This window comes from Arvicola amphibius, chromosome 1 (assembly GCF_903992535.2).
Source record: "Arvicola amphibius chromosome 1, mArvAmp1.2, whole genome shotgun sequence".
NCBI classification, from domain to species: Eukaryota; Metazoa; Chordata; class Mammalia; order Rodentia; family Cricetidae; genus Arvicola; species Arvicola amphibius.
The window spans coordinates 197,678,102-197,700,848 of record NC_052047.1 but is presented as its reverse complement, the minus strand read 5'-3'; the positions used below and the strand labels follow the sequence as shown (position 1 = coordinate 197,700,848).

The 22,747-nt window shown below is 45.1% G+C and overlaps 1 protein-coding gene across 1 annotated transcript in view; it reads left to right on the top strand.

Moving 5' to 3' along the window:
- Positions 1–22,747, top strand: part of Gfra1 (GDNF family receptor alpha 1) — a 218,946-nt gene that overhangs the window by 134,809 nt on the left and 61,390 nt on the right. The window contains exon 5 of the mRNA XM_038318137.2: positions 19,147–19,483. Coding sequence (XP_038174065.2) covers positions 19,147–19,483 — 337 coding nt within the window. The remainder of the gene's footprint in view (positions 1–19,146; positions 19,484–22,747) is intronic.

Here is a 22,747-nt window from a genome sequence, read left to right as displayed (position 1 = left end):
AAAGTGTTGCTATTATTATTCATGCAGCTTCTGTTTGTCTTCCCAAAAGAAACAGTTGAGCTGTACCAAATGAGTGATGGTTTCAGGGCTGTGGCTAAGGGAAAAGCCACTGCAGGTGGACCTGCTTAATGGGGTATTAATTGGAACGCAGGTGAAGGCAGATAGGTAGCCCAGCAGGTATGTAAATAGGCTCGTGGGAGGAGAGGCATTGAATTTTATGCTCTTTAACTAAAAATAAAGGCTTGATATTTAGCTTATCTTTGCTGAAAGCCACACTGTGAGGGCCCTGACAAGCAGCAGCATCAATGATTCTTTATCTCAGCACCATCTCAACTACGTAACAGGATCTTCTCTTCTCTCTTTCTGGGCCTTAAAATTCAGACGTCTCTTCTCCCTGTGTCTCAGAGGCCAGGCTATGTTTTGAGAGTTTTGGGTAGAAGCAACCTTTGGACCCGGCCCATGATCTGGTTATACCAGGTCCTCCATTTTTAGGGCCGCAACATTGTGGCTAGATGAACTAGAGTTCAAACAAACCCGCTCCTTCCAGGTAGCCATCTTAGAAATACCTATCCCAGGATCTTCTGCTAGAACACTATTTTGAGAAATCCTCCTCAGGGGTTTGTTTTTGAAAGTTCTTCGTCAGTCAGCCACAGGTACAAAAACACCTTAACATAGACCCATCCTTCTTTTTTCTACCCCTAAGAATTGTCAATATTACCACCTATTACTTTTTGCAACCCTCACTTGACTTGTAAGCCTCATCTCTGGGGCTGGAGGCGGATCTCAGCAGTCAGGAGCGCTGACTACTCTTCCAGAGGACCCAGGTTCTATTCCCAGCACCTCCATGGAGCTCACAACCATCTGTAACTTCTGCTCCAGGGGATCTGATGCCCTCTTCTGGCATCTGTGAGCACTGCATGCATGTAGTGTACAGACTCACATGCATACAAAACACTCATGCACTAATAATAATTTTAAAATCCATCCCTGATGCGGAGACTCAGCATGGCTCAGACATTTTGAAGAACAAATCTCAGCACCAGGAGAAAGCTCCTGAGGTCTTCAGAGTGCTGGTAGCCTTCTTGAGGTAACAGTTCAACTTCCCATCATGCCCCATATTTACACATATCTTTTATATATTTTCATTTAAAAAAGTTACTTTGTTTTCTATCATCCCTTTTCTCCTTCAATTTCTTCCCATGTAGCTCAATTTGCTTGTTCTTTAAATCATGACCTCTTTCTTTAATTGATATTTAAATATATATGCCTACTTATAAATATGTAAGTCCAACCTATGAAAATATATATGTACACACACACACACACACACACACACACACACATATATGTCCTACCTACCCAGTCCACTTAGTATTACTTATTTGTGCGTGATTTCAGGGCTGACCCCTTGATATTGAATAACCTATGAAAGGGCTCATCTCCAAGAAGACTGTTTCTCTCATTCTCGGCATTCCTTTTGCCTGTAGTTCTCTGTCTGTAGGTGCTGCCCCATGGCATGTCTCCCTTCCGTGTTAGTGTGTGTATTCGTGCTGTACCTCGGCTCCTGTGTATGCAGCCATATTATTGAGATATGATGGGTGCTGTTTTCATGCCAGTTCTAGGAACCACAGCCTGATAGCAGAATTCCTAGTACTTGGTTCTTTCACCTTTTCCGCCTCCCTTTCTGAGATGTTCCCTGAGTCTCAGGTGCAGGAGTTTTGTTGTCGATGGTTCAGGTGGAACTGGGCACCCCGTGACCGCCTGTTCTCTGCATTTTGAGTGTGGTTCCTGTAAGGGTCTTCATCTGTTGCAAAGAGAAGTTTCTTTGATGGGTGATGAGAGGAACATTTATCTGTTGATGTAGGTGTGTCTTCGCAGCTCATCACTACAGTCTGTGGGTATGAGGATAAATATCCAGATGCAGTTAGAGATTACGTTCATTAATAAAGTGGCGGTAGTAGGTTCTTCTCTAAGGCCTATGGCCCTAGGGCAGTTGGCCACATTTTCAAGACTGGGTGGGATGTCCTTCTTGTCGAACGGACCTTAAGCAGCTGAGATGCTGAATGCCACTCTGGCACCCTTCAGGGTTATCTCAACATTCTGGTTATTGTTGTGGTTCACGGGTGTCACGGCCACTTAAAAAATACAGATACATTATATTACGGTCAACTTTTATTAAACAGTAACCTAGAAAAAAAAATTTGAAGCCATTCCTGCTCATTCCAATTAGTCTTTTCTCTGGCAATATGGTGGTAGAAAATAAGAGAAGGTTTGGGGTCTAGTTAGCTGGTCCATGTCTTCTGTCTCCCCTGAGAAGAAACGGCGCCTATTTTGAAGACGTATTTAGTCTTTTACCATTGAAATCACTAAATATCAGTAGAGCTTGCATAGGCTAAATATTAGCAGAGTTACATTTTGTACTCCATAAAATGAATTGGGTTTATTTTATCATGCAGCTCCTTCCGATAGTTGAAATACTCATTAATTTTACTGCTAATGAGATGTTAGCAATTAAATACCTTTAATTAATGAAAATCAGACAAAAGCAAGGGCTGTTCACTGTGCCTTCATAAAAACGGGAAATATTCGCAGGTCGCACTGTGGATAGTGTTTGTGGAGAGATCTGAGCTTCTGTTCTGGTCCACAGACGTCATTAAGAGATTTTGCTTTGGGAAAATGAGAAAAGCAGGCACATTTGGATGACATTAGAGCATCTGAGGTTGGGGAAGAAGGGCCCGCAACTGAAAACCAGCCCTACATGTAATAGCAAATTTCATGGTTGAAAATGCAGCAGGATTGAACGCAATTAATAGTTCTGTAGCCATGGCTGAGTTCTGGGGTAGGCCCTGAGCACATAATTAGATTATTAAAAATGGCCTGTCTTAGGCCCACTATTTCTAAATTGAAATCCAATTATGCTTTTATGATTTTGCTGAGAAATGTTTAGCTGTTTTGCTTGAGTCCGCCTCGAAGATCATTTCCTCTCTGCCTCAACATTTGCACGTGTCACGATCCATCTCCAAACAGATCTGACCTCAATTATCTGGGAATCAATCTTACATTAAATAAAATATATTTTAATGAGTGTTTTTATGTCTAGTATCATAATCATGCCTCCAAACTTGGGGAATTAAAGGATGGATGATGATTGGAGTCTTTGCAGGGGAAAAAAACTCCTTTTTAATGGGAGGCTTGCATATTTTAAGAGAAGACTGAACATGCCATCTCGGCTTGGAGAGGCGGTATGCCCAGATATGTGCCGGAGTGTGCTACAAGACAAACTTGGTGCCATTTGCAGTCGTTGGCAGTGGGGCTGTAATAAAGCAATTGTTTGTGGAGAGACTGGCTCCACAATCTCATGCACTCCTGCGGTGCGGATTTAAATGCTAAGTTAAATATTTATGAACCCAGGATTTTTATAATTGATCATTCTATGATTTATACACTGTAATTATAATTAGGTTGAAAGAGATTTTAAAAAGCCAGTTCCCTGGTAGCCAGGGCCATTAAATAATGCTAAGCTGCCAAAACAAAAATTAGGTGGGAAGCCAGCCACCGAGGACTAAGAGCCTGTCCCCATGCCTGACACACAGGGGCGAGCCACACCTCTGTAGGCATGTCACCTGCAATGCTGACTCCTGCTTCAGCTGAGATCGTTTGTCATGCCTTTGTCTCAGACATGGTTGAACATAAACAAGCGGAGAGCTTTGAGGAGTTGGTGTGTAACAATAGGGAAAGGTGGGGGGAGGTTGGAAAGGTTAATTAAAAATGTAACGATCCCATTTGCAGAGACAGCACTCTCCATCACCATGGCAGTAAGCCTATGACTGGCACACTCCTCAGAGAAGGTATAGAAGCAGTTGGGGAGGGAGTGGAGAGAAGGCGGGCAACTATGTGCATAAAGAAAATGGCGGTCTATGGATTGAGGCTACCCCTGTGGTCAACATTAGACACTGTTTCCACCAGGTAGAAGAATTACTTCCTAACTCGTATTAAAAATGTTCCCCCTCTTCTCATTTCCAAAGGAAATTTAGGACTTCATGTCGTTGTGTAAAACATAAAAAAGTGAGGCCATCAGGTAGTGCACATTGTACAATACAGTAGCTCTGGAACATGCGTAAGTGGAAAGATGGGCTCCAGACAGCTGGCACAGGGATTTGAAATGTAATTCTTTGCACCTCAGCTGGAAAAGGCCAGACCCACGAAGGATCAATTACAAGGGTCACAACCCGCGTGATCAGATTTTGCTACCTGATCCACTCGGATATCAGACGACTGTCAACGTGGGCTTCCAGAAAAGCTTGGCTGCTCCCGGGAAGAGCTTGGTGCCTTCTGCTCAGTTTTCATTTGCTGGGCTAATACATGAGAGGGCGCCTATTGGAAGAAGTCGCTGCGTTAACATGGCAATTAATCAAGTCAGAAAGAAAGAAGGAACGGGTTGTGGGTTCCACTCTACAGCCCCACAGAGGAGGGCAGAAAGAGAGCAGGAAGTTGGCAAGCCTCTGAAAACAGCACACTCCCGCTGTGTCGAGAGAACTCTCTGCCTCATCCGTCACAGCGCATGCAGCCCATGCAGGTTTTAATGTACTCGCTGCCTGACTCCATCGCACCGTCAACAGAAGTGGATTGCTGCTACTTTGCATTGCTGCTTTATCCAGAGTAGCACCAATGCAATGGGGTAGCCGGCGCAGGTGTTTACTACTATTGGGAACATTTCTCTGAGCGTGGTGCAGAGAAGCTCCAGGTCATGGTGGCCTATGTTATTTGAGACACTGTGAGGAGTGATACTGGGGGAAAAGGCAGTTCCCCGCTTCAGAGATTTTTGAATTTGACTTGTTCTCTCATCCCCTTGTGCACATCTCTACATCTCCCTTGAGGGGATGGTCCTCCAAGTTCACTCTGCCTTCAGGTCAGGGTTGACTTTGGGTCTAGTTCAAGAGGATGATGGGCATCGAAGAGGCTCCTTATGGAGTTTGCTAGTCTTTTGGGCAAGACACTGCTCTTGCCTGGACTGCTTGATGAACTGGACATGCAGGACCCACAGAGAAACGACTGCTGAACTTGCCTAAAGGTGAGATGATCCTCCAGGGTTCCTGCTTCATGAAAGAGTCTCTCAGACATTCTGCAGGACACAGAAGAAAGACAAACTGATAATATAGGTGGAACTGTCTTTGAAATTTCGTGCTTCATAGAAAAGTCTGCTGTATGTTATGGGCCAGTAGGCTGAAGGTGGGTAACCCAATGTTACAGAAGAACTTTGGGTGACTGTCCTGGCAGTAAGATATTGCTGTCCATTCTAGAATTTTGGAAGTTGCTTACAGTGAACTTCTGTTTTCTTATGTCCTTCTGATGTCTTTGATGGAGTTGATAGGTTATATTTCCTATCTACAGTTATAGTTTAGCTTAGTTATGATAAAAGATAAAGTAGGTATGAATATTGCAACTATAATTCTTGCTTGATACCTGTTTTGTTATATATAATTTTACTATGTTAAAGTTAAAACCTTTTTATTTAAACAGAAAAGGGGAGTTGATGTGGGATTCCCCTCTGTATGCTATTAATACCATTGGTTAATAAAGAAATTGTCTTGGGCCTGTGCAGGGAATAGAGATAAGCGGGGAAAACTAAACTGAATGCTGGGACAAAGAAGGGCAGAGTCAGAGAGAAGCCGTGTAGCTCCGCTGGAGCCAGATGGAACTTTAGCTGCTAAGCTACAGCCACGTGGTGATACACAGATTAATTGAAATGGGTTAAATTAATATGTAAGAGTTAGCCAATAAGAAGTTAGAGCTAATGGGCCAAGCAGTGATTTAAATAATATGGTTTCAGTGTGATTATTATTTTGGGTCTAAGTGGCCGGGAACAAATGTGTGCCCCCTCTTCTTGGATCAACATAGAGGCTGGTGCCTGTGAGAGCATTGGTTTCATTCTGTCATTGGTCAACATCCTAAACATTTAAAGTAATTATTTAAAAGAGAAAATTATGTTGTACATTAAACCAGAGGATATTGAGGATTGAAGTGTACTGCCCATACTAGTATGTGTACTACGGTACTGTGGCTGTAGTGTGGAGCCTGCACTCGAGGACCATTCGCAAGCCGGCCAAGGGCCTGGAGATTTAAACAAAGTCACACAGACAGAGAGAGACACGGGTCGTCCTTGAAAAAAGAATGTCCCCTTTATTGCGTGCCACAGCTGCTTATATATGGATCCTTAACTGATAGCCATGCCCCTGCCAAACCCACCAGAAACCACTCCCCTGCCATCAGGAACTCCTGAGGGTCTCGTGCTCAGAGCAGCTGCAAGCATAAGATGTTGTTGACAGGAAATTCAGGGTCTGGGTCCACAGCCCCCAACATTGAAGTGATTTCATTTATCATTTCTTGCAGATGGGGAAAGAAGGGTCCAAAGGGGTAAAATAACTTCTGCATGAATGTCCAGCTGATTGGACCACTTTTAAAACCTACATCTAGCGGCATGGTAGATAGTCCATGCCTATAATCTAGGTGCCTGGGTAGCTGGGTCAAGAAGGTTAGGTGGAGCTCAAGGTCAATTGTGCTACAGACCTATTCAAAATTCAGATAGGCGGTAGGTAGGTGGATGATGAAAGATAGATAGACATTCTGACCGCCAAACCATTACTCACTGGCAGCCCCTGATTCTGTTTTGGGCTCTGGTCCTCCAGTTTTGATGACTGTGATTCATCTCATGCCCAAGAAATCAAAACACACAAAACAAAACGAAACAAAACAAAAATACCAAAAAACAAAAAACCCCTCCCAGTCATACAGTCAGATACAGTTCCACTGGAAACTGGAAAGACTTCCAATGTGGCTAGAGAGAGCCGTCTATAACCTGCAAAACATTGGCATGGTTGTGTTGAGCTTCAAAACAAAAAGCTTGTCAAATGTCTCCTCCAAAATATAGTATGGAAGCCAACGCTGGAGAGGAACACATTAGCTGAACACATCCTACTGGCATATGCCTTGACCCCCATTTAAAAAAAAAAAAGCATTTCTAGTAAACAGCCTTCATTTTGAGAGCATTCCCATTTAGCCAGCAACCCCAGACACTCTACCAAGTTAAAGGGTGAATAACAGCAGATGGTGGGAGAGATTAGAGATCGAGGGGACGGGAAGCGAGATCATAACACTGAACTAAAAAATGGGCTGTGTCCAGGACGGCACTAAAAGTCACCGTAAAGAAGTCTGAAGCCATCCAGCACCAACAACAGGGAGAAGAGCCCAGAGGGTAAAATTGGGAGTGTTCTTGCTCTTCCACGTGCACCTGCCTTGGGGTCAGTCATCTCCTGAGAGGGTGGAGAGCCCGTGCCTCTGCAATGGGGTCAGTCATCTCCTGTCTCCTCCCTTTGCCTGGCAGTCATTGAAGTGACATTGTTTCTAGTAGGAGATCATTTCATAATACAGAGGTTCAGCATTCTTCCAGACTGAAGCTTAGCATTCTCTTGTATGTTCTGTGATTTCAGGAACATTTATTATAAACTTCATTCCATCAAGGCATACAGCACCAGGATTCAAGAGAGAGCTGGAAGTGGGGTTTGTGAGGGACCCAGAGGAGACGGCACTGAGAGCTATTATATGCAGTGCATAGCTGCCCAAGAAAGACTTCCTTTTTAAGAGTGGCATAACATAAATTTACTTTTTCTGAGTATTTTATTGTGAACATCAGCAAACCTACAGAAAAGCATTTTAATAGGTATCATACCCCAGGCATTTAGAGGCTACCCTCAACATTTGAGGGTACTTACTGGGTAGCTTTTATCTATCAGTCTTTCTATGTTTTCAAATGAAACTCTCAGAACCCATCCTTTAAATACTTCAGCACACATGACATTAACCAGCCTTCACCTTTGTTCTAGTTTATTTTTTATTGTGGGGTGGTGGTGGAATATTTAAATATTCAGAAACCTTGTCTGCACCATGCTCTCAGGTTTTGACCTAAACTGTATAACCAACCCTGTATCAGGGTACAGAACGTTGCCATGGATGCAGAAAATTCTCTCTAGTTCCTTCCAGCAAATCTTTATGCCCTCTGTGGGAATAATTCATTCTCTTACGCTTGTGTTTGCCTAGAGAATTATATAGAATGTACTCTCTGCTCCCAGCAGGCCGGTGTAACCCTGGCCGAGGACCACGTGTCCCAGAGGAGAGGCACGCCTGCAGCCCAACACACAACTGTTAGCTTTCTCCAAACATGATTGCGATGTTTTTCCTACAAATAGCTCGATTGTGTGGTTCTCAGGTGTGAACTTTGTAGACGGCAGACATCTCCGTGTCACAGCGTCGAAGGCTGAGTGTGCCCAGGCCTCAGGCCTCTGTCTCTTCCTTCCAGCACAGTGTTCTTGTCCTTCGTCAGTGCCATTGTGTATGTCGACAGTTGACTCATTCTCACGTCTCAGTGGAATTTCATTGTCTGTCTGTTCTGGTGGTTTCCTATCAACAACACATGAACTGTCTGCACTTTGGGGGTTTTCAGCAGTACATGTTTTTGTGGTTATAATTTGAGAACTTCATGCACAAGCACTAACATCTCTCCTGACATCTCCAAGTCTTCCCTTGTCTGCCACCTTCCTTCCAAATCCATCACCTCTTTGTAAACTATTATTGCTACATACATACATTAGCTCCTGGAGAAAACTGGTTCTCCCTCTCTGAGTAGCCTTTGGCCACATGGCTTACTTTTGGAGTGGTCTGTGGCATTGCCATTGTCATTATGCAGGTCTTGTTTGGGCAACATTCTTGTTGAGGTTTCATGGGTGCATCTTCCCCGTCCTCTGGGGTATACCATCAACCTAGCAGCAATTGTCTGTTGTGGAATATTTAACTATGTGAAGGTGTGTTACATTTGTTTCTGCGGCCTTTGTTAATGATGTAAAGATGTGTTACATTTGTTTATGCTGCATTTGCTTAATTATATAGAGATGTGTTACTGTATCACCTTGCCAGCCTAGGGCACCTGATTGGTTTAATAAAGAGCTGAACAGCCAATAGCTTGGCAGAGAAAGGATAATTGGGCTCATGGTCAGAGATAATAAGTAAGAGAAGAAATCTAGGCTCAAAGTATAAGGGAGAGGAGAAGAATGGAAGAATGAGGGAGAAAAACAGGGGCATGCCCAGAACCAGAAGCCAGGCAGCCACCAGCCACCCAGACACTGGAGGAAGCAGGGAAGTAAGATGTACAGAAATAAAGGAAGGTGAAAGGCCCTGAGGCAAAACGTAGATAAAGAGAAATAGATTTAAAACAAGAACTAGGATGAAGCCAAACATTTATGACTAATAAGTCTCTGTGTCATGATTCGGGAGCTGGTTGGTGGCCCAGAAGAAAGCCTGCTATGGCTGTCCCCTGTCTTCTTGCTTTTATCTTTCTGTCCCTCTTCTGTGGGTAATTGAGTCTGAGCCCACTGTTGCCGCTTACTCTGTGTGTTTGACCAGCTGCGGCTCTCTGTAATAGTCTCCATGTATTGTAGAATGTAGCTTTGATGAGGAGTGGGAACTACATTTGTTGGTGAGTGTATGGATAGGTATTTGGAATACAGTTAGAAATGCCGTTAGTTTAGAAAAACAACAGTAGTAGAATCTCTTCTAGGGTATATGACTTCTCCTGCCATGGTAGGTTTGTCATGGGTTCCCTTATACTGAGTGGATGGATGTTAAGTCCAGTTAGACAGCTGTTGATTGCCCCAAACATAAGAGTGTCACTACCACACCATTGGTGGTATCTTTCCTGGGCAGGCATTGCTGTAGTTCATAGGCTTTCTGACTGGTTAGGATGACCAGTTTCTCCTCTCACGATACTGGGAGAGTTAGTCGGCTTCCAGATTAATTTCCACCTCTATTCCTCCTAGTCCTTTGTGGTGTCTTCAGCAATGCAAGTCTTGTTTGTGGTTATAGGCACAAAATACAAGTCCTGTTTGTGGTGTTGTCTACTAGATATCTCTGTGTGACTGTTATTATGATGATGATTAAGTAGAATTTATTTGTGGTTTTCATAAGACAGTGCCCAAGTTTTCCACAGTGTGGTTGGTCTTCTAGAAGCTCCATATTCATTTCGTATTTGAAGTGGTTAGATGTTAGTTTTTTAAATTTATTTTTTTAAAAAAAAAAAACACCTATCTTATTTTACAAGCTAAATCCATTTTCTACTCCTTCCCCTCTTTCTGCTACCTCTATCTTCCTCCCCACCCCCATCCCACCCCACATTCACTCATCAGAGAGGGTAGGGCTTCCTATGGAAAGTCAGCAAAGTCTAGCTGATTGCTCTGAGGCAGGACCAAGGCCCTCCCCACTACATCTAGGCTGAGCAAGGTATCCCTCCAGAGAAAATTAGTTCCAAAAAGCCAGTATAAGCAGTAGGGATAAATCCTGGTCTCACTGCCAGTGTCTCCACAGTCTGCCCCAGCCATACAACTGTCACCCACCTTCAGCGGGTCTAGTTTGGTCCTGTGTTGGCTCCCTTGCCATCAGGCCAGAGTTGGAAGGTAGATTGTTTCTGTGGGTGTCCCCATCATGATCTTGACATTTTTGCTCATAGCTCACTCTTCACTCTCTTCGACTGGACTTTAGGAACTCAGCCCAGTGCTCCACTGTGGTTCGTTGCATCTGTTTCCATCAGTTGCTGGATGTAGGTTCTATCATGACATTTAGGATAGTCATCAATCTGACTACAGGGCAAGGCCAGTTCAGGCATCATCTCTACGATTTCTTAGGGTCCTAGCTGGGGTCATCCTTGTGGATTTCTGGGACTTTGTCTAGTGTCAGGTTTCTTGCTAGTCCTATAATGACTCCCTCAATCTTTCCTTGCTCTCCATCTTTCCTTGCTCTCCATTTCTATCCTTCCTTCATCTTGATCATCCCATTTCCTCTAGTTCTCTTCTCCCCTCCCCTCCTCCCCCCTTCTGCCTGCTCTTCTCCCTCCACCCATCCGCTCCCAGTTTTCTCAGGGGATCTTGTCTATTTCCCCTTCCCAAGGGATCCATCTATGTTTCTCTTGGGTTTCTTCTTTTACTTAGCTTCTTCTCTGGGATTGTAGACTACAGGCTCCTTATCCTTTGCTACAGGTAGTTGTCACCTACCTTGGGTACATACCATGCTAGTCTTTCTGGGTCTGGCTTACCTCGCTCAGGATGGTTTCTTCTACTTCCATCCATTTGCATGCAAATTTCAAGACCCCCCTCCCCGCTGAGTAGTACTCAATTGTGTAAATGCACCACACTTTCTTTATTCATTCTTTGGTTGAGGGTCATCTAGGTTGTTTTTAGGTTTTGGCTATTGTGAATAATGCTACTGTGAACATAGCTGATCAAATGTCCCTGTAGTATGATTGAGCCCAAGAGTGGTATTGCTGGGTCTTGCGGTAGGTTGATTCCCAATTTTCTGAGAAACCGCCATACTGATTTCCAAAGTGGTTTACAAGTTTGCATTCCCACCAGCAATGGAGGAGTATTCCCCTTATCCACATCCTCCCCAGAATAAGCTTTTATTAGTGTTTTTCTTAATCTTAGCCATTCTGACAGGTGTAAGATGGTATCTCAGAGTTGTTTTGATTTGCATTACCCTGATGGCTAAGGATTTTTATCGTTTCCTTAAGTGTCTTTCAGCCATCTGAAATTCTTCTGTTGAGAGTTCTGTTTAGATCTGTACCCCATTTTTAAATTGGATTATTTAATTTTTTTCTTTTCTTTTTTTTTTTGAGTCAGGGTTTCTCTGTAGCTTTGAGGGTGCCCTAGAGTTAGCTCTTATAGACCAGACTGGCCTTGAACTCAGAGAGATCTGCCTGCCTCTGCCTCCCAAGTGCTGGGATTAAAGATGTGTGCCACTACCACCTGGCTATTTGATATTTTGATATCTAATTTGTTGAGTTCTTTATGTATTTTGGAGATGAGTCTTCTGTCTGATGTGGGGTTGGTGATCTTTTTTCTTTCAGTAGACTGCCTTTTTGTCTTATTGTCTGTGTCCTTTGCTTTACAGAAGACACATTTATTTATAGTTTCTCTCAGTGCCTGTTCTACCAGGGTAGGAAATAATCAAATTGAGGGCTGAAATCAACAAAATAGAAACAAAGAAAACAATACAAAGAATCAGTGACACAAAGAGCTGGTTCATTGAGAAAATCAACAAGATAGACAAACCGTTATCCAAACTAATCAAAAAACAGAAAGAGAAATCCAAATTAACACAATCAGAAAGGAAAAGGGGGACATAACAACAGACACTGAGGAAATTCGGTCATTAGGTCATACTTACAAAAACCTGTACTCTACAAAATTGGAAAATGTAAAAGAAATGGACAATTTTCTGGATAGATACCACATACCAAAATTAAATCAAGACCAGTGAACAATTTAAATAGACCTAAAACCTACAAAGAAATAGAAGTTGTCATCAAAACCCTCCCAATCAAAAAAAGCCCAGGGCCTGATGGTTTTAGTGCAGAATTCTACTAGAACTTCAAAGAAGAGCTAATACCTCTACTCCTGGACGTTAGTTTTGATCATTGTGATTGCTGAATAAAACACTCACTGTAGTTTTATTTTTTTATTTTTGCATAACTAATGATATTGAATACTTAACATGTTTTTATTGGCCCTTTATACATTTATTTCAGTGACACATATGTTAAAATGATTGGTCTGTTTCTAAGAGGGTTCTTTCTCTTTATCATTAAGTTTTAAGCATTCTTTTGTTTTTTTTCTGACACAGGGGTTCTCTTTGGAGCCTGTCCTGGAACTTACTCTGTAGACCAGGCTGGCCTTGAACTCACAGAGACCTGCCTGCCTCTCTCTGCCTCCTGAGTGCTGGGATTAAAGGCGTATGCTATCATTGCCTGGCCTTTATAGATTTTAGATGGTGGTGTGTGTGTGTGTGTGTGTGTGTGTGTGTGTGTGTGACTATTTTCCCATAAGGTCTTTTAGACATACTTATCAGTGTTCTTATGCCAGCAGAAGTTTTTAATTTCTGTTAGCTCTGACTTAGAGCATTTTTTCTTTGATTTTATTTTATATTATATAGTCCTATAATGCTTGTTGATTGTCCAGGTAATTTTATTTTTTAATACATGATTTTAGCTTTTATATTGAAGTCCGTGATGTATCCTGTATTGATGTATTTTATGCCTGGTGTAAAGTGGGGGTTGAGAATTTGGGATTTTTGTCTTTTCACTCTTCTGGCACCATTTATTGAAAAGACATTTACCCCCATTGGGTTTCTAGAGTGTCATTGTTTTCAAAACTTAAATATTTAACTGTGGGTTCCTGATGTGGACACCCCCCTGAGTCCTCCTGCTGCACCGTCCAGTCTGTGGGTGCCTGATGCATATGGGGAGTGCTCACTGGACTCGGGAGGCAATTAATAACAAAAAATGAACTTATGAACTCGAGAAGGTGCAATTGATTTTTATATTAATTTTATATCTTTGACAGCTAAATTTAATTATTCTAGCAGTTTCATATATTCTTATGGGGTTTTGAAGTCATTGGCAAACAGGTGTGTGTGTGTGTCTGTGTGTGTGTCTGTGTGTCTTCCTCTCATCCACTATTTATTTCTGTTGCTTTATTGCAAAGACTAAGACCCCTCTACTATAGCACTGACTCTGCAGAGAAAGGATGTGCGTTCTTTGTTCCTGGTCTTAGGGGAGAAAGTATCTTACTATGAGATCTGATCGTATCTGTGTGTCATAGCTAGCTGCCCTTTCTCAAACTGAGGAAATTATTTTCTATTCTTAGTTCACTGAATATTTGTATTGAGTGAGTGTTGAAATTCACTGGATGCATTTTTTTTTCTGCTAAAATAACGCATTTCTTCTTCTTCTTGAATTCTGTTACTGTGGAATTACATTGATTTTTTAAACATCAAAATTATATTGGATCCTTGGGGAAATGGTGCGTTATCTTCTTAACATATTGCTAAACAACTAGCTCAGATTTGCCAGAGATTTTTACATTTGTCTTTGTGAGGAGAGGGAGTCTGTTGTTGGCTTATTTTGCATTTGTTGGGTTCTTGTGTTGGATTTTGCTGGGCTCATTGAGGTGGGAAGTGTAGTGGAAATGGTTTGTGTTCGTAAGGGTCAGAATCGTGTCTGAAGCCATATCTGACCTGTGAGGTAGGAATAAATTGGTTTTGCCCCTCCAAATGTGCCGGGTTATACACTTTGGAATTTGTCACAGGCTCTGAACGAATGGTAATGGGACTGTGAGCTGGTATGGCGTATGTACGGAAGAAAATGGAATCAGCAGAAAGTGAGGCACAGTCACAGCCCCTGATAAACTAAGTTAGCCATGAACGATTGGTTCAGACATAACACACTTTACTGTTTCCTTTGTACAAAGCTTTTCCTTTAGAATATTGCTTTTCTTTCTTTTATAACATTAAGAAAATGGCCCAGTCTGCAAGCATTGCTGCAGAAGTGTGAGGAACTGAGTTCAGGTCCCCACTACACACAATAAAAAGCCAGGCCATATGACTGTGTGCTCCCAGTGCTGGTGCCAGAGGAGACAGACAGGTCTCTGGAGCCCTCTCCCCAGCCACGCTAGACACACATGTGCTCCAGGTTCCGTGAGAGACCCTGTCTCACACAGCAAGACGAAGGGTGCTAGAAGAAAGCACCCAACACCGACCGGGCTTCCACATATACATACATACCTTTGTACACCCATGTAAACACATACACAGAGTTAAAGCTTAAGCTTATGTAATTATTTTAAAAGTATGAAAAATAACAATGTATGTTGCAGTATGGATTACTTCCAGAGAAAAAGAAGTTTTGTGGGTGTCATGGGCTGACTTCTATTTTTATTGGAAAGTTACCCTAGGTCTGTAAAGACGAGGGACCCTTGCTTGTTGTTGCACAGTTATAACACAAGTCAAACAGTGAAAGGTCAAGCGTTAAAGTCAGTGGAATGGCATTGAAGAACAGTAGCTTAATGCGACATTGCGTTGCTGGAACTGAGTGAATTCTGATGATTGCGATGAACCTGGTGCCGGATGTGAGCACGGGTACATTTCAGTGTGGCATGCCTGTGATACCTGGTGCATGTGGCGATACCTTCTCTGCCATTTTTCTCCATTTGAGGTTACATGCATTGTTGGGTCGTGTGTCACTAGCTCCTTTCCTTATGTGTAAACCACCTTTGTTTCAGGTATTTTTGTTTTATATGGACTTTAGAAAAAAAACTTCCATAACCTCTCATTAGACACTAGTGCAGACATAGCACTGTGGTGATATTTTGTTTGTGCTGTTACAAATAAAGCTCGTTTGAAGATCAGAGTGTGGAGCTAGCCACATTAGTTAGCCATAGAGGCCAGGCAGTGGTGGTGTGCACCTTTAATCCCAGCACTCGGGAGGCAGAGGCAGAGGCAGTGGATCTCTGTGAGTTCAAGACAACCCTGGGCTGCGTGAGATTGAATCGGTCTAAAAGAGAAACAGCTCACGCCTCTTATCCCAGCACTTGGGATCACATGCCTTTAATCTCAGTTTACGGAGGTAGAGACAGGAGTGATATGTCTGGGCAGAGAGGCAGAGAGAGGAATAGAAGGCCTAGGAGACAGGAGCTCAGAGCTTTCGGTCTAAGGACTTGAAGAGACAGGATACCCAACTCGGTCTGAGGATTTCATAGAGGTAAGAACTAGTGGCCGGCTGCCCTGCTTCTCTGATCTTTCAGCTTTCACCCCTCAGTATCTGACTCTTGGTTTTTATTATTAAGATCAATTAGAATTCATGCTCTATACACCATCCTCTAGCCTTAAGCCCCTCCCCCCCCGATGATGTGGAATAAAAGTTTAGTTTTTATTTTCAGTTATCCTAAAGCATTCACAATTTATAAACTTAGAGGAGTATGGGCATGCAAAAACACTAAAAATTATTCTTGGGCCCAGCAGCTCCACAGTCGACGTTTCCAGGGTTCAGCTGAGTACACATGATGGCCAGCGCTATCCCTGGCACTCTGCAAACTTCTTGTGGGCCACACTTGCGATCCCAGAATTCCAGAGGTGTAAACAGGAGTATTAGAAGTTCAAGGTTATCCTCAGCTACAAAAGGACTTCAAGGCCAGGCTGGAGTGCATAAGACTTAGAAAAGAAATCACAGATAATGGTGGCACATACCTTTATTCCCCCCAGCACTTAGGGGCAGAGGCAGTGGATCTCTGAGTTCAAGGTCAACCTGGTGTACAAGGCAAGTCTCAGGACCACCAGAACCCTGTCTCAGAAAGCCAGAGAAGTAGTAAGAGAGGGAGGGAGGAGCGAGGGAGGGAGAGAGGAGGGTCTTTAAGTAGAAGGTCATAGGTGTCGCCCAGGTCCATAGACTGGTGTCTGTGCCAGGGCTCACAGTGACTATTACCCTCTAAGAGGTCCTGGATACCGAGAGTGGAGCAGAGCAGCAGGCTTGGGGAGAGCAGGGCAGACAGAGTATCAGGTATGTTTGCTGCCGTCAGTGCTCTCTGAACAGCTGCATTGCTCACTCTGAGAGGCTGGAAGTCTTGCTTACCACCCTCCACCTGGAACCCGAAGGTCTCAAAGGCCACAGACAAAAACGTGGACCTGGGGTGCCGAGCTCTCAGCTTGCAATGCCAGGCTGAAAGTGGGTTCTGGTTTGGAATACTTCCTTAAAACCAGACAGCTTTTTTTTGTGTTTGTGTTCTGTATAAGCTATTTCTGAGGTTGTAGTAAGAGTATCCAATATGCAATCTTCCCTCCTAGCAACTAAAAAGAGTTTATTCCACTTTGACTTACTTTGTGTGTGCTTCGGGAGGGTGGGGAAGGGCAGTGGAGTGTAAGTCAGAAGCCAGCTGTGTTGGCTGTTTCTCTCCTTGCAATACACGAATTGAAGGGGTCACCCTCAGGCCATCATCAGGCTGGGCAGCAAACACCTTCACCTGCTGAGCTGTCTCAGTGCCTCCTAGCAAAAATGTAAGTCTAATTACAGAATCAAGTAACTTTAGACAGGCCCTTCTATGACACACCTCTTAACTTGAAGAATGTACTCAGCTTGAGGCTGGAATTTTGTTCCCACTGAGTAGCGACCACCTCCTCCCCTGCCCTCAGCCCAGCAGCCTCCTGGAGCTGGCGCATTTGTCGTCTTTACTTGAGTGGAATCACGTTTGGTTTCCTTCAGATAATGACTCATTGCCCTAGGACTTCCATCCTCAAGTTTCCTCTCTATTATCACAGGTTGCAAGGCTTCCTTCCTTTATAGGGCAGAGTAATATTCCACATATCTTTATATTCCCCTTGCCCTGCCTTTCAGCCCTGCCCAGCCCACCTGGACCTTTCCTGTCAGTTCTCTCACCTCCTGTGATTGCCCAAGTGCCTTCTGTCCATCGAGAGAACACGCTAAGAAAGAAGGAGAGAATAGAGAGAGGCCAAGCCTGAGTAGGGCCTTGCTTGGGAATCTAATCTGTAGGGTGCTAGTTTGCTCCACTCTGTCTGCTCTTGAGATTCATTGGCATAACTGCTTACCAGCAGCTATGGGCCACCTTATCAGTGGGTTCTGCAAGGTTCCTTCATTTCACTTCCTCTAGAGAAACTCCCTTATGTAGGTTGTGGCAGTTACTTCTGAGTGTCAGCTTGCCACAACCTAGAATTCCCCAAGAAGACTCTTAAGCTGAGTAACTGTCTTTATCAGACTGGTCTGTGGGCATGTTTTGGGGGATTACGTGGGGATCGTCTGGGGATCGTCTAGGGACCGTCTGGGGATTGTTAATGGCAGTGATGAATTGTAGGAAGACCCATCCCACTACGAGTGACAGTATTCACCAAGTGGAGGAAGAGGGGCGACTATCAAGTGGTCAGTTTTCATTTCTCTCTGCTCTCGACTGTGGGTGTGATGTGAGAAGCTCTTTCAGATCCCATTTTGGCTTCTCGATGATAGACTGCTCTGGAACAGTACGCCAAGACCCTGTGTTGTCTTTTTGTCAGGGTGCTAGTCATGACAACAGAGAAACTAGCACATGGGTCTTAGCCTAGAGTGTGGGCCCTGAGCCTAGAGCGTGGGCCCTGAGCCTACAGTGTGGGCCCTGAGCCTAGAGCGTGGGTCCTGAGCCTAGAGCATGGGTCCTGAGCCTAGAACTTGGGTCCTGAGCCTAGAACATGGGTTCTGAACCTAGGGCGTGGGTCCTGAGTCTAGAGTGTGGGCCCTGAGCCTAGAACTTTGGTCCTGAGCCTAGAACTTGAGTCCTGAACTGGATTCCCCTTATCAGTTTACTTGAAACTTCCCCATTGGTCCAGGCAGCCTGTGCAGTTGCCCAGTGGAATCTGCCTCCTGGAAACTCTAATCTAGACGGCACAAGAACAGCCCATAGTGGGCAGCGCTGACTTTCCAGGCAGCCTGGGCATAGAGAGCCCAAGCAGAAGATAGCATATGCTCTGTGATATTTCTAAAGCCTGTGCAGTGTAAACCCAGAGAAATTCTATCCAAAATCCTAGCTGACTTTTCCTAATCAGCAACATCAGTGTCCACAGAGCCGACATTTTGGATGTGGTGAGCTAAGTGGTAATTGAGGTTTGCAAAAATTTTGTGTGCTTCATTCTGGTGTTCATCCAATGGCCTATGATCTGAAACTTAGACGCAAACTCTCTGGAGTTGCTTCTTCCTGTTTAGAGAGGCTGGCATAATATTTTGTCTTCTGGGCTCAAATAACCATGTAATTACTCGGTAATCATATAGTAATTAGCATGTTCTATACGCATTTATTACATAATTATATTCCTGGAGGATTGCATGGCAATTATACTTGCATTCAGCATATCATTTTATATACTGTATCATGAACAAGTATATAATTTGTTGCTGTTTTCTTTGGTCCTGATTTTAGTTTACCAAGCAGGAGCTGGAAACATTTTTCCAGTTGCCTTTTTTTAACTAGTAGCTGGGCAGGTGCCCGAGTTCCCAAGGTGGATCCATAGCTCCCCAAAGACGTGTAGGGACATCTAGGGACTACTGTCGGCTCTTTGCCTTTGCACCCTAACACCTTCTCTGTGTCATAGACTGTTAAGTCACCAGGTTTGAGACTCCTTGAATCCCAGAGTGTGTGTGTACCCAGGGGAATGGCGAGACCTCAATGCAGACGTGCATGCGTGGGGACGCTCGGGAGCCCAGCACTGCGCTCACTCCTCTCTCTCTCTGCCCTGCAGTGGAGCACATTTCCAAAGGGAACAATTGCCTGGACGCGGCCAAGGCCTGCAACCTGGACGACACCTGCAAGAAGTACAGGTCTGCCTACATCACGCCATGCACCACCAGCATGTCCAACGAAGTCTGCAACCGCCGCAAGTGCCACAAGGCCCTCAGGCAGTTCTTCGACAAGGTCCCGGCCAAGCACAGCTACGGGATGCTCTTCTGTTCCTGCAGGGACATTGCCTGCACGGAGCGGCGGCGACAGACCATCGTCCCCGTGTGCTCCTATGAAGAACGGGACAAGCCCAACTGCCTGAATCTGCAGGACTCCTGCAAGACAAACTACATCTGCAGGTGAGTGTGCTGCCAGCAGGTGATTGATGCGGTTGGGGTTCAAGCCGTGGCCCCTGCTCCAGCTGCTGGGCCCCAGGCTTCTGTGCTGCTCTCAGGCTTAGTCCTCTGAGTGGGATGGTGAGACTCTGATCCTTGGCAGCTGCAAGGAAGCTTTTACAGCTGCTTGGATCTCACCTGGGAACGGCCCCATCTTTAACCCGGGAATGCTTTGAGGCAGAAGGGGGAAAAAACACTGTTTACATGGAGCCCTCTCAGGTGAGGGAGTCACCTGGGTGAGGCGAGGTTGGAGCATGTGCCCATACGGGCTCTGAGGGGGCTGCTAAGCCTGGAAAAGAGCTAGCCAAGGATAGAGGTTCTTGCTCTTCAGGCGCCTGGAAGAGACCAGACAGTAGAAGTTGGCTGTGTCCAGCCTTCAGTGTGTGTGTGTGTGTGTGTGTGTGTGTGTGTGTGTGTGTGGTGGGGGGGGTGTGATGTAGAAAACGTGCATTTATTGGTTTATTTTTCACATTTGAAGGAATCCAAGAATGTGTCCTCCATGGGGAGAAAGGGATATGGGGTGTAGGGCAGGGGTGTGGGGGCGGTGTGAGGCAGTGGGATGAGGTTGCTCTAGTAGCTCCTTTTCACCCCAACCCCCCAGCCCTGTTGACAATTTGATGTATGTCTTTCCAGAATTTAGAGTTAGAAACCAGTAGATACCAGTGAGCAGAAATTAGCTCTGCCCACTGAGGCTTGCTGTTTCTTTCCAAAGAGCAGATCAGATCCTGAGCTGCAGACTTCGGCAGGGTGTCATATCTGTGCCGCCTGCCCTCTGTCCTTGGGGTTGGGTGCAAGGGACTCAAGCCTCTGTAAATCCCTTGTACTTGGTGGGTGGGCAGTTGGCAGAAACTGTTCTATAATAATAGATTCTCTGTTTCCAAAGACTAGAGATCAAGAGAAAACAGAGTGCCCGATGTGTTAGTTCTAATTCACTGTTGTTAGTCTCATTCTGGTGGAAGGGACTCATTCTTTCTTTAAATGAGCTCTAATAGTGATCAAAGGAAAGGGAAACCCTCGTATGTATTCCTGTCCTGTGCTAAAGATATTCTCTGCCCCTCCCTCCCTTCCCCCTCCCTCCCTCTCTCCTTCTCTCTCCCTCCTTCCCTCCCTCCCTCCCTCCCTCCCCATGTGTGGGTGTGGGTGTGCAGACACACATCTGGGTATCTGCACTGATCCTGTAGGTCAGCCTTAGATGTTGTGGCTCAGGACCCTGTCCACTTTGTTGTTTTGTTTCTTGAAACAGGGATTTTTACTTCACTAGGAACTCTCAGATTCAGTGGGGCTGGTTTGCCACCGAGGCCCTGGGATCTGCCTGTCCCTGCCCCGCTCCCCAGCTCTGGAATTATGGTGCACACCATCAGACTTGTCTTTGTCACATGGGTTCTGGGGACTCACACTCATGTCCTCTTACTCACAGGGCGAGCACCCTGACTGAGTTGGAGAATAATGGCCATACAGGTGTGTACTGTTGTTTGCTTTGTTGGAAGCTGTGCTCTGCTCTTCCTGGAGGGGCTTGCATGAAGCATTCCAGTGTGGAGAGGAGCCACTCCACTTCCCAGCCACTGGCTCCGCAGGGTCGTCTTGGGGAAGATGGATGCGTGCGCTAGTTGTCCTAAGCACGGGGTGGGAACCTAGAAAGCGATTGCAGCTGGGAGGATGAGGAATGGTGATGGATACCGGGCCTCACATGCAGGGATGGGAAGGCTCAGGAACTCTGAAGCACCCTTTTAGCGTGGGGCAGAAGGGATTCCCCTTCGTGTGCACAGGACTTCCAGTGTCGTCTTTGACTTAGAGCCCAACAGTTGATCCCTTAGATACCATCCTACCCACTACTGAGGCGAAGAAAGAGCCTAGGCTCTGAGTCCTACTGGGGAAGGAAGAGGGGCTGTATAGGGCAGAAGTGGAGGGGTAGATCAGCATCTTCCATTGAGAAGTGGCTGGCCTAGGAGGTGAATCCTTTTCTTTTAAAGATTTTCAGAACACATGACTTCCAGGTGACACACTCACATGGGTACAAAGCCTACCATGAGTGTTGAATTTCACCTACACACACTGCCCTGCTCTGCTAAAGACATAATCCTTGGGTTGGTGTAAATTTGTTATAATGTGCTGGACTCCTGTTCTGCTAGGGAGAAGAACTGGGAACTCGAAGACTTGAGGCCTCTGGGGAAGTGGCTGGATGAGCCTGTATATCATATGATGGATTGGTTGCTCTCTGGGAATTCAGAATTACCCAGCAGAAGAACAAGCTCAGGAAACCGAGAGACCCTTCCATGGCTCAGCTGATGGGGCAGAAACGGAAATGGACAGGAGACTGAGACGGTTCTTGCCCAACTTTGAGTGCCCCACCCTGCTAAGGCCAGAGTGGCACAGACAGAAGCCACAACACCACAGCAGGGTGGAAACCCTGCGGATGCAGTACTGGTACAGCTGTCACTGCTGCTCTGGGTAGAATCTGAATCTTGAGAGTCAGAGCTGGGCTTACCAGGTAGCCCCCACCCCCCGCAAGGGAAATTATCTCAGCTGTCACTGATGGGTTTTACACCGTGTCTTGAGTCTCTCCGGGAAGGTGATCTCTCTGGCGTTACTTCTTGTGAGATTATCTTGCCCGTACTTTCTTTCCAGAGCCTGGTCTTACTGCTCACAGTTACCCACTCCCTCCCAATGGGGGTAAATGTAATCTGAGCCACAAGTTGGCTAGTGGTATTTTCTTTCAGTAGATTTTATTAGTCTTGTCTTTAATTTTAGGCCGTTTATTTCATCTCTTCTCAATTGAGCTTAAGGAGGCCTCTGTATACCTACCCAGGGCAGCGGCTGATAGTGCTGGATTCTGGAATTCTGTGAGCTTCCTGCTGTACTCACCCACCTTCCTCTAAGCCGACTGAAGGGCTTGTGTCAACATCCCCGACAGGGAGGGGTGGCAGGAGGAGATACCATGTGTTAACTACCCCTCACCCCATCTTCAGACTCTGCAATGAGCCATTCCTGGCTTAACATCCTTGCCTATCAAAGAGCTGCTCAAACTGATTAAAACCTCCCTGAAAGTAATGTTTTCCTACCACAGCCTTCAGGTTTCCTTCCCGAGGGTCCCAGGGTGCCTCTGCATAAAACCGGCTCTCTCTGCCTTGAGTCTTCAGACAGCTACAAAGCAACTGGAGGTTTGCTCTGCCTTTGTTTTTCCTTCCCTCCTTTCTTCTTTAGTGAAGCTGACAGGCTCCTTTCCTCTTG